The 11065-nt window shown below is 45.3% G+C and overlaps 1 protein-coding gene across 1 annotated transcript; it reads right to left on the bottom strand.

The window, feature by feature from the left end:
* Window positions 1–2163: 2163 nt before the first annotated feature.
* Window positions 2164–10769, bottom strand: cdc6 (cell division cycle 6 homolog (S. cerevisiae)). The gene is given in 12 exon segments (XM_020928639.2): window positions 2164–2467; window positions 3278–3418; window positions 3979–4145; window positions 4471–4538; window positions 4673–4773; window positions 6173–6312; window positions 7406–7512; window positions 7934–8082; window positions 9118–9317; window positions 9544–9819; window positions 10360–10726; window positions 10728–10769. Coding segments are annotated over 12 exon segments (1848 nt in total). The 3' UTR covers window positions 2164–2377.
* Window positions 10770–11065: the final 296 nt, after the last annotated feature.

The raw sequence follows: 11065 nt of genomic DNA, 5'->3' as shown, positions 1-11065 counted from the left end.
AAAACCAGGACTAAACCAGGACTAAACCAGGACTAAACCATGCCGCGCGGACCATGTCTCCTCTTCGTTTTCTATCAATAATATTTTTAATTTGGTTCAGTAAAGTTTGGGCTTTTTATTTTCTTGTATCAGACAAAACTTCTTATGTGAAGATTTCCTCGTCTTTGTTTCTCTACAGCAAACCAAGTAATTCAAAGTAATCAGATTACATTACTCACTTTAAGTAATTTAATGCATTCTGTTACAAACTACATTTTGGGGTATGTAATCTGTAATCTGTAGGGGATTACATTTTAAAAGCAAACTTCCCAACACTGCATGTGAATGAAACAAAACACAAGTCCGACTCTGTTTTTGACGAAGAAACATTAGAACACGACTTAAATCTCACGGGAGTCGACTTTTAACGTAAATATATAGTGAACATTTCCGTAAAATCTATTTTAATGAGATTTTAAAAGTGTTAACGCTAAAATACTAAGTGTGGACACGTGTACTTTTGTTTTTTTTGCTTGTAAATCTGTATCATAACATGGAATATTGTAATAAGCAGCTATGACTTTATAATCAGCATGATTTTGTGTTGTTTTTATTTCTGAACTTTGAAATCAAATGTTCAGATTCTGTACGGTTTTAAAACTAAAAAAAGTAAGAAAACCATTCGGGTGTTAAGATTCTGTTGAGAGACTGAAGTTTTCTTGTGGCTCAACTGTACAAAACACTGTAATTTATTAATTTTGTGAAGTAACTGTTAAAATACTCATGTTTGTTATGAAGGACTCAAACAGGATTTAAGCTTTTGGTTTGAATTGTTTAATTTTTGTTGAAAAATGTGTAATTCACTACAATCATTTAAAAAAATAAACGGTTATATTCCACAGAAGCTTCGGAATTTCCTTTTGTACTTTTCTAGCCGCGTACTTTTACTCCTCGAGTAATATTAGTATTGAAGTACTCAAGTAAAAGTTGTGCTTCCTCTTCCCGCTGTGAGGAAAACTAAAGTGACAAAAGTTTCATGTGACAAAATGAAATGATTTGAACTTTTGTGTTTCTTGCGGCTTCTTCACATCGGATTTAGTGTCTTATTTTTGTGTCTGTTCTTTGAAAACACCAGATTTTGGATTCTTAAGATTAAAAAGTATTTGTGAAAGTACTACTTAAGTAAGCGTAACTCAAGTAATTTCTTGGTCGACTACTTTAGGAAATTGGTGAGGAACTTTTCATCTGTTCAACTTTTCCACTCTAGAGGGCAATTTCAGATTTTTTGCATTTTTAAGCCCCAAAACTCCATCACCGTCTCAACAAGACACTTCTGATATAAAATATTTTGACGTTTTTACCCTCTCGTGTTCTCCTGTAAACCAGTCTTCAGTTTTTGTGTTCTGTTTGAGTTATGAGATGTAAGATCGATGCATAACATGCAAAACAGGCATAAGACGCTGTATACCTTTTTTCCCCCCACTGACCAAATAAACAGTACAAGATACTTTTTTCCTTTTTTGAGGAGCTGTTGGTGGGGAGAAAAAAAGAAAATGCAGCACATCAGCAGTCAAGAACTATAAAAAGTAAAAAAAAAAAAACTGCAAAAGAGAATTTTTTTTTTATTTTTTATAATTTTTCTTTCAAATTTTTGATTACCCCCCCTCAGTCACATCAGCAGTAAAGAACAAAAAGTAAAAAGCCATCTGTGCAAAAGAGACAAGAAAAATTAAATAATGACGACAAAAAAAAGCAAGATTTTCCCTTTTTTCTTTGGGAGCTGTTGGTGGGGAGAAAAAAAAAAAAAGAACTTAAAAAATGGAGCACATCAGCAGTAAAGAACAAAAAAAGTACAAAAAAAAGCTATCTGTGCAAAAGAGAGAGGAAAAAAAAAAAAAAAAAAAAAAGACCAAAAAAGCAAGAGTTGTTTTTTTTTCCTTTTTTTGGGAGCTGTTAGTGGGGAGGGGAAAAAAAAAAAAAAAAAAAAAATGGAGCCCAAAAAAGGCAAAATGAGGTTTTTTGTTTTTTGCCGCTCAGGGTTTCCGTACACATCAGCTCAAAATGTGGTTTCTTTCAAATCCTCTGATATAAACTCTAGAAAAGAGGAACCAAACTACTTCCCTCCCAAAAATATGAATTACACAGACAAACAACTTTTAAATAAATAAAATTACAGACAAACTGTAACTTTCAAAACATCTGTACATTTATTTCCAGTAAAAATGTACAAGTTTGAAAACTCATGATGGATCTTTGACTCAAACTGAGCGTCCAAAGAGAAAAACATTGATAAAAATGAACTGTACAGATTCTCAGCAAAAACGAGACTGATAAAAAACGTTTAAAAGCTCAACGAACTAAGCACGATTTAAAATTACAAATTAAAAAATATATTATTTCATGGGAGTCCAGCGGCTAAAATGCTCCCGACGAGGGTGCGATCCTTCAGAGCGTTCTCCACGTCCTTCTCTTCGATCTTCAGGAAAATCTGAAACGGAAAAAAAAGAGGAAAGTTGGAAATTTGGGAAATGTTTATTAAGTCTGAACTTCTCTCCATCCTCCGTCTGACCTTCTCGCTTCCTTCTCTTCCTCCTCTGCTCCAACTAACCTTCTCTCTTTCTTCTCTGCACCTGTCTGACCTCCTTTCTCCATCTGACCATCTCATTTCCTTCTCTCCATCCTCTGCTCCACCAGACCTTCTCACCATCCTCCTCTGCTCCATCTCACTCTCTTCTCTCCATCCATCTGACCTTCTCTCCATCCTCTGCTCCAACTAACCTTTTCATCCTCTCCATCTAACCTTCTCTCTTCCTCCTCTGCTCCACCTCACTCTCTTCTCCATCCATCTGACCTTCTCTCCATCCTCTTCTACATCTGACCTCAATTCCTCCTCGTCCTCTCCATCCATCTGACCTTCTCTTCCTCCTCTTTGTTTCTAATCCAATCCGTTCTCATCTGCTCATTTCAACATACGGCCATAATTTAATTTAAAGATTTAATATTTTTGTAATTATCAGTGTAGAACTTGGGATAAAACGCCAACGCTTCCTGATTATTGGACCATAAGACTTGTTTAGCATGTCTTGTCAAAATCTGCAGGAAGTGCGCGGTCAACATGCTGGTCAACAAAACTCTGCTCTGGTCTCAACTTGTGAAACTCACTACAAACCTGTGCTCTAGTTTATATTATTAGAGCCACAAAATCTCCTTCTGCATAAAACCTGCTGAGCTCGTTTCTCTCTCTGTTCTTTAAAATGTGAAAACCTTTTATTAAAACGGAAATGTGAAGTGTCCAAACCTTGGTGAGTCTCGCCTCTTTGGCCTTCTTCAGAGCAAAGATCCCTCGACTCTCCAGGAGGCTGCACAGAGACAGACACTCGCTCTGCCCCGCCGCCCCCACCTGCCTCCGGGCGCACAGCCGACTGTACGCTTCATGGAGCTGAGGACAGACGCAGACAGAGACGGAAGTGTGAGACACAAACGTCTAAACCCCGTCAAAGCGTCCGGTCTCGCCTAAACCCCGTCAAAGCGTCCGGTCTCGCCTAAATCTGGTCTAAACCCCGTCAAAGCGTCCGGTCTCGCCTAAATCTGGTCTAAACCCCGTCAAAGCGTCCGGTCTCGCCTAAATCTGGTCTAAACCCCGTCAAAGCGTCCGGTCTCGCCTAAATCTGGTCTAAACCCCGTCAAAGCGTCCGGTCTCGCCTAAATCTGGTCTAAACCCCGTCAAAGCGTCCGGTCTCGCCTAAATCTGGTCTAAACCCCGTCAAAGCGTCCGGTCTCGCCTAAATCTGGTCTAAAACCCCGTCAAAGCGTCCGGTCTCGCCTAAATCTGGTCTAAACCCCGTCAAAGCGTCGCGTCCGGTCTCGCCTAAATCTGGTCTAAACCCCGTCAAAGCGTCCGGTCTCGCCTAAATCTGGTCTAAACCCCGTCAAAGCGTCCGGTCTCGCCTAAATCTGGTCTAAACCCCGTCTGCACGTCACTTGTGTGTCCAGTCTCACCTTGCCCAGGGGAACCTCTTTGCTCTTGCCGTTCCTGATGAGCAGCAGGAGGCAGCAGACGAGCAGCTTCTGTTGAAGAGGGAAAGTCTCTCCTTCTGTTTGAGCCATTCTGTCTCCGTAAACCTCAGACAGAACCCGGGCGACCTGAGGCAGGCTCACGCGAGACGCTGAGGGGGAGAAATACATTTAAGTCACAGGAAAAAACACTAACAAAGAATGAAAAATGGTCTAAAGTATAAAAACCTGATACTAATCTGCACTAAAACTAATATCGAAACTAGATGATCATGTTGAGCAGGTATCTGTACTAAAAATATCCTGACACTGATCTCTGGAGATGTATTTTTGAGCAATAATCTGTTAAATGCCATACTACGGGACATTTCAGGCAAAGAAATGACTCCATGGAAGCAAATAAGACCAAAACTAAAAAGAAAAACAGAAAACATTTGTGTCTTCGTTTGTTTTCTCACTCATCGGTAAAGTCCTCACCTTTCGCTTCTGTCGTTCCGTCTGTCGCCTTCTTCCTCTCGTCGGACTCGACCATCTCCACGGCTCTCCTGAAAATCAACAGCAGGGAGGTGAGCGACGCTGGAGCTGCAGTCAACTTAAATTAACTTTAAAAACTTGTGAATCACGACACTACATCCGTATAAAACCCCCGTGTCCCTTTATCCGTGTTTCAGACTCGTACCTGCAGATGTCCAGAGCTTTCCGCGCGTCTCCGGAAACGGCAGAAACTTTACGAGCGCAAAACTGAACAGCCGAAGGGTCGAGGAGGGTCTCGGCTGAGGCCTGGAAAAGATACAGATACAAACTCTTAACACAAAGGTTTTCATAATTAAAGCGACACTACGTAACTTTCTGGAGGTGGAATGTCACAAACCAAACATCGAAACATTCTGCATGGAGATAAGTTTTATGTCACACTTTTTTTTTTTTTCACTTTGTGGAAACTGTCTGACCTCGCACCATTACAATTCGTTCGCTCGACAGTAGGCTGTTTTTTTTTTAAATTTAACCAATCACTGCTGTTTGTAATGCTCCAAATCCCGTAGGAAGAAGGACAATAACGTCTTTCCTCTTGATAAAATTCACCAAACATTCTCTTTGTTCCGGCTTTAAATCCTCGGGGATCTGGGGAATCGTTGACGACACAGAATGTCTTCGGCTACATCCATCTCAACACTTTTACTGTTGTTCTTTACTGTTCATTTTTAAAAATAAAACCAAAATAAGAAAATGAAAAAAAAGAAAACCCTGTTTTCTTTATTATTTGCCTTCAAAATCAAAATGAAAACACACACACAAAAAAACAACAGATAACAACCGTTTCCTGTTTATGTGACTTAAACTGAGATGCTGGACTGGACCAGGACTGGACTGGACCAGGACCGGACCAGGACCGAAAACAGTTCAGTCCTGGTTCGATCCGTTATCCGTTTTTTCAATTCATTTAAACATAAAATTGAAAACTGAAAAAATTATAAAATGACTGAACCAGGATTGAACTGTTTTCAGTCCTAGTCTGGTCTCGGTCCCGGTTTCGGTTTCAGTCTCGGCCTCGGTTTAGTCCTGGTTCAGTCCGGCATCGCAGTTTAAATCACGTAAACAGAAACGGTCGTTATCCGTTTTTTTTCATTTCGGTTTTGGAGACAAATAATGAAGAAAATAGTTGTTTTATCATTTTCTTATTTTTGGTTTTATATTGAAAAACGAATGACACACGGATCAGACAGACGCTCGAGTTTGACGTCACAGCTTCACAGCTCTTCTCTGATTGGTTGGTGCTCGGTCTACAACTTCTGAGGTTTTTTACAAACTGTCTAGTGTATTCCGATTCCTGACCTAGTCGCTGGAGAGAAATGAAATTGAGCGGAGGAATATTATACACAGAGGAAAGAACGCACGTTTTTAAAAAGGTTTCAGATAAAAAACATTTAAAAAATGTGGTTATAAAAGTTACAAGGTTGGGCTTTAACCAGACCACATACAAACTCAGTGTCCAGTGATTGACCAAGAACAATTTTATTCTACAAAAACGATTAATTTGCCTCGTATTCATTGGTTTTGGAAAGGATTTAAATTATATTCCAAATACTGTTTTTAACCAAAATACAAAAATGCCAACATGAGCCCAGATTTGTGCCAGCAGGAGCGTTGAGGAGTTTTACGACAGGCGTGTTGTGGTCACCTGGGCGAGTCGGTCCTGGACGATGGCCGTGAGCTCCTGGCGGCTGTACGGAGGGAAGTTCAACAGCAGGGGGCGACACTCTGGACGAGCCTGCAGCCGAGGAAGGATCCGGTCTGTGAGGTCCAGAGCGTTGGCGATACCTGGAAATGTAACAGAAGGATGAAGAGGAGGACGGTTAATACAAGGAGCAGAGGAAGAGGAGAGGGAAGAGGAACAGAGGAGGAGAGGAGGAGAGAGGAGTGTCAAGAGGAGCAGAGGATGAAGAGGAGGAGAAGAAAGGGTCAGAGAAGCAGAGGAGCAGAAGAGGAGAGGGTCAAAGGAAGAGGGTCAGAAGAGAAGAGGGGAAGAGGAGGAGAGGGTCAGAGGAGAAGAGGAGGAGAGAAGAGGGTCAGAGGAGAAGAGGAGGAGAGAAGAGGGTCAGAGGAGAAGAGGAGGAGAGGAGCAGAAGAGAAGAGGGAGAGAAGAGGGTCAGAGGAGGAGATGAGGAGGAGAGAAGAGGGTCAGAGGAGGAGATGAGGAGGAGAGAAGAGGGTCAGAGAGAAAGAGGAGAGGGTCAGAGGAGAAGAGGAGGAGAGAAGAGGGTCAGAAGAGAAGAGGAGGAGAGAAGAGGGTCAGAAGAGAAGAGGAGAGGGTCAGAGGAGAAGAGGAGGAGAGAAGAGGGTCAGAGGAGAAGAGGAGGAGAGAAGAGGGTCAGAAGAGAAGAGGGTCAGAGGAGAAGAGGGTCAGAGGAGAAGAGGAGAGGGTCAGAGGAGAAGAGGAGAGAGGTCAGAGGAGAAGAGGAGGAGAGGAGCAGAAGAGAGGAGGAGAAGAAAGGGTCAGAAGGGCAGAGAAGCAGAGGAGAGGGTCGGAGGAGCAGAAGAGGAGAGGAAGTAGAGGCTTGGAGGAGCAGAGGAAGAGAAGGTCAGAGGAGAAGAGGAAGAGAAAGTCAGAGGAAGAAAGGAGGAGCAGAGGAACAGGGTCAGAGGAGGAGAAGGTCAGAGAAGGTCAAAGGAAGAAAGGAGGAGCAGAAGGTCGGAGGAGCAGAGGAAGAGAAGGGCAGAGGAGGAGGGTCAGAAAAAGAAAGCAGAGGGTCAGAGGAGCAGAAGAGAAGAGGGTCAGAGGAGGAGAAGGTCAGAGGAAGAAAGGAGGTCAGGAGAGGGTCGGAGAAGAAGTTCAGAGTGTCAGAGGAGGAAGAGGGTCAGACAAAGATGACTGACAGTTCGGGGGTCGTCTTTCCGACCAATAGCGACTCACCGATGAGGCAGAGGCGGGACTTGGGGAGATGAGGCCATTCGAAGATGGTGTAGAGGACGTCCTGCGCTTTACTGTCCAACTGATCCATCTCGTCCAGCACCAGCAAACTGAAACACACAGATCACACACTTAAAAAAAAAAAAAGTATAATGTTGTTTTCAAATTTACAACAATCAGAAGTCGTATTTAGAAAAGTTCACAGCAGTTTGAACTCTGAAAATCGTTTTCTCTACATTTATTTTCTGGCTTCCCTTAAAAATAAAATCAGCAAAACAAAAAAACGATATTAAAATGCTAAAAACACACACAAAAAAATCTCACAATGAACACATTTTTAAAACACCAGTGACACTTGGAAACAGAACATTTTACCCAGGCCTTAGTTTTTCTACTTTTTTTTTTTTCCTCGTCCCTCTTTCTGAATAAAGTAAAAGCCACAGTACAGATCCTTCAAATTAAATTAAAGGTCGACTCTTCACTTTTCATCAAACTAAATATTTAAAAATAATCACGTGTTTAAAAACTCACACAGCGCGTCCAGGAGCGGTGAGGAGCTTCTGGAGTCCGCTCTGACCTCCGGACGATTTCAGTTTTTCCGACAGAAGAGAAAAGACGGAGTGAGAACTGCGCAGAGTCATGCAGTTCAGCAGCACCGTCTGCACCGACGACAACTGAGACTGAAGAGAGCAGAGCAAAAGAGTCAGATGCCCTCCCAGACTTTACATCCCTGTGTGTCAGACGCCCTCCCCCACTGTGTGTGTGTGTGTGTGAGTCAGGCCGTGTGCACTCCAGTCGTGTGCGAGTCAGGCCGTGTGCACTCCAGTCGTGTGCGAGTCAGGCCGTGTGCACTCCAGTCGTGTGCGAGTCAGGCCGTGTGCACTCCAGTCGTGTGCGAGTCAGGCCGTGTGCACTCCAGTCGTGTGCGAGTCAGGCCGTGTGCACTCCAGTGTGTGAGTCAGGCGTGTGCGAGTCAGGCCGTGTGCACTCCAGTCGTGTGCGAGTCAGGCCGTGTGCACTCCAGTCGTGTGCGAGTCAGGCCGTGTGCACTCCAGTCGTGTGCGAGTCAGGCCGTGTGCACTCCAGTCGTGTGCGAGTCAGGCCGTGTGCGAGTCAGGCCGTGTGCACTCCGGTCGTGTGCGAGTCAGGCCGTGTGCACTCCAGTCGTGTGCGAGTCAGGCCGTGTGCACTCCGGTCGTGTGCGAGTCAGGCCGTGTGCACTCCAGGTCGTGTGCACTCCAGGTCGTGTGCGAGTCAGGCCGTGTGCACTCCAGGTCGTGTGCGAGTCAGGCCGTGTGCACTGTGCGAGTCAGGCCGTGTGCGAGTCAGGCCGTGTGCACTGTCGAGTCCGTGCGTGCGTCAGTCAGTCGTCGTGCGAGTCAGGTCTATGTGCCCAGTCGTCTGTGCGAGTCAGGTCTAGTGCCCCCCTGTCGTCGTGTGCGAGTCAGGTCTAGTGCCCCCCTGTCGTCGTGTGCCCCCCTGTCGTCGTGTGCCCCCTGTCGTCGTGTGCCCCCCTGTCGTCGTGTGCGAGTCAGGTCAAGTGCCCTCCTGTTGTGTGTGTGTGAGTCAGTCAAGTCAGGTCAGGTGCTCTCCAGTCGCACGTGTGTGTGTCAGGTGCCCTCCCGTAGCATGAGTCAAGTCAGGTGAGTCAGGTCAGGTGTCCTCCCTTCACTCGTGTGTGTATTTGCATGTGTCAGATGCCCTCCCGTTCTCACCTTCATGTCGTGGAGGACACAGTTGAGACAGGCCGTTTTCCCCGTTCCCGGAGCTCCGGAGATGTACAGACTTCCGGGTTTCTTCTGCAAAACTTTTTCCTCCAGAAACTGTCGGATGGCGGCGCGTTCGGAGTCGCGCGAGAGGAGACGCTCCGGGACGGCGGTGTGCAGGGCCTGTTTCACACTCAGGAATCTGGACTCTGGAGAAAAAAATTTATAAAAATAAAAAAATCAAGAAAAGGAACACAAGTTAAGAGACGAAATTGGAAAAAATGTAAGACAATTCATCAAAAAAGAAAAGCCAATTGTAATTTTGTCAAGTTTTGGGCAGGTAAAAATGAAATAATTTTGTGAAAAGTTTAAAATGTTGTTATCGTGTCGACACTAAACCGTAATTTAGGCACAAATATTACGAACTGCTCTTACTGTCCGCGAAGAGCCGTACGACGGGCGGCTTTTTGTCCGATCCAAGTTTGGACTTGTGTGGGCTTCCGGTGGGCGTTTCCTGTCTCCGTGGCGACGGTCTGGGGGCGGGGCTGGCGGGCTGTTTCTGCGGAGACGCGATCAGCCGACGTCGAGCGAGGCAGGGCGAGTTCTCGGAGTTTTCGCTGAAGGCCGAGCGTCGCGGGGAGGACAGCGGGGAGGGACGGCTCTGCTTCGGGGGAGAACCCAGAGTCGACACGTTACAGCTGTTTTCATCTCCTGGAAAAAGAAATAAAAAAGGGTTTAATTTAGATTCATTTTGTTGTTTTATTTGTACATAAACACACACTTCTCCAGCTCCATCACAGAGCGTTTATCTGCTGCACCGAGTCTCGTCGTTTTGGTCTTAAAACGTTGAACCCGCCCTGTGTGATCCTGGTGTTTTTATTTTGACTTTTTGCCGTAAATTATTTCCTATTCCTAATCTGGAAAACTTTTATGAAGAGTCACGTGACCGATACATCTACTGTGTCTGCTGCTGCTTTTTTTTTTTAGGACTGGACTGAGCTGGGACCGAGCCGGGACTAAAACAGGACCGAGCCGGGACTAAAACAGGACTAAAATAGGACTGAGCCGGGTCTAAACCTGGACTAAACCGGGACTAAAATAGGACTGAGCCGGGTCTAAACCTGGACTAAACCGGGACTAAAACAGGACTGAGCCGGGTCTGAGCCGTTGTGAGGCTCAATACGTAAATGACGTATCCATGGAAACCAGCAGGTGATGGACCCCAGAGTCGCCCTCGTATCTGCCTCTCACCTGTGCGTTTCCGGGGGCTCAGTGGGACCCTGGTCTGGACACTTGGAGACGAAGGCGGGACCTTCACGACGGGCGATCGCCGCGGAGACAGGGGCGTCAGGGAAACGGGTCGCCGCGGAGACAGGGGACGCTCGGCCGGTCGCCGCGGAGACAGGGGCGTCAGGGAAACGGGTCGCCGCGGAGACAGGGGACGCTCAGCCGGTCGCCGTGGCGACAGGGAGACGGGTTTGGCCTCTGGCTGCCGTGGAGACAGCGGGACTTTCTGGTCCGCGGTCGGGTCTTTGGCCGGAGAGCGGGCGGGGCATCTGTCCACGGCAGTTTTGCTGGAGCGGGCGGAAACGCGGCAGGATTTACGGCGAGGAAACTGGAAGCTGAGGCTGAGCGCGGGCTCCGGAACGAGTGCTCGGCATCCTGCAAGAGAAGAAGAAATTTTGACTTAAACTTTATTGATCCACAAGAGAAATTATTTGGACACAGCGGCTCACACATCAGTAAAACTGTAAAAAATATAAATAATATAAATATAAATACGAAATAAGTAGCAAGAGACTCAAATAAGGCATAATAATATAAATTAGGAGTGTGCAAAACTATTGAAATATCGATTTATCGTATCATTTAATGTGATGATACATTATCGATATCATGGGCTGCTGTATCGATATATCACTAAGAGTATTTTTTTGGTTTATTTTACCAAATCATT

The sequence above is a fragment of the Boleophthalmus pectinirostris genome, unplaced genomic scaffold (genome assembly GCF_026225935.1).
Source record: "Boleophthalmus pectinirostris isolate CB_2022bp ecotype Guang Dong unplaced genomic scaffold, ASM2622593v1 HiC_scaffold_22, whole genome shotgun sequence".
NCBI classification, from domain to species: Eukaryota; Metazoa; Chordata; class Actinopteri; order Gobiiformes; family Gobiidae; genus Boleophthalmus; species Boleophthalmus pectinirostris.
The sequence above is the reverse complement of the archived record's forward strand: the minus strand, read 5'-3'. Positions and strand labels throughout refer to the sequence as shown.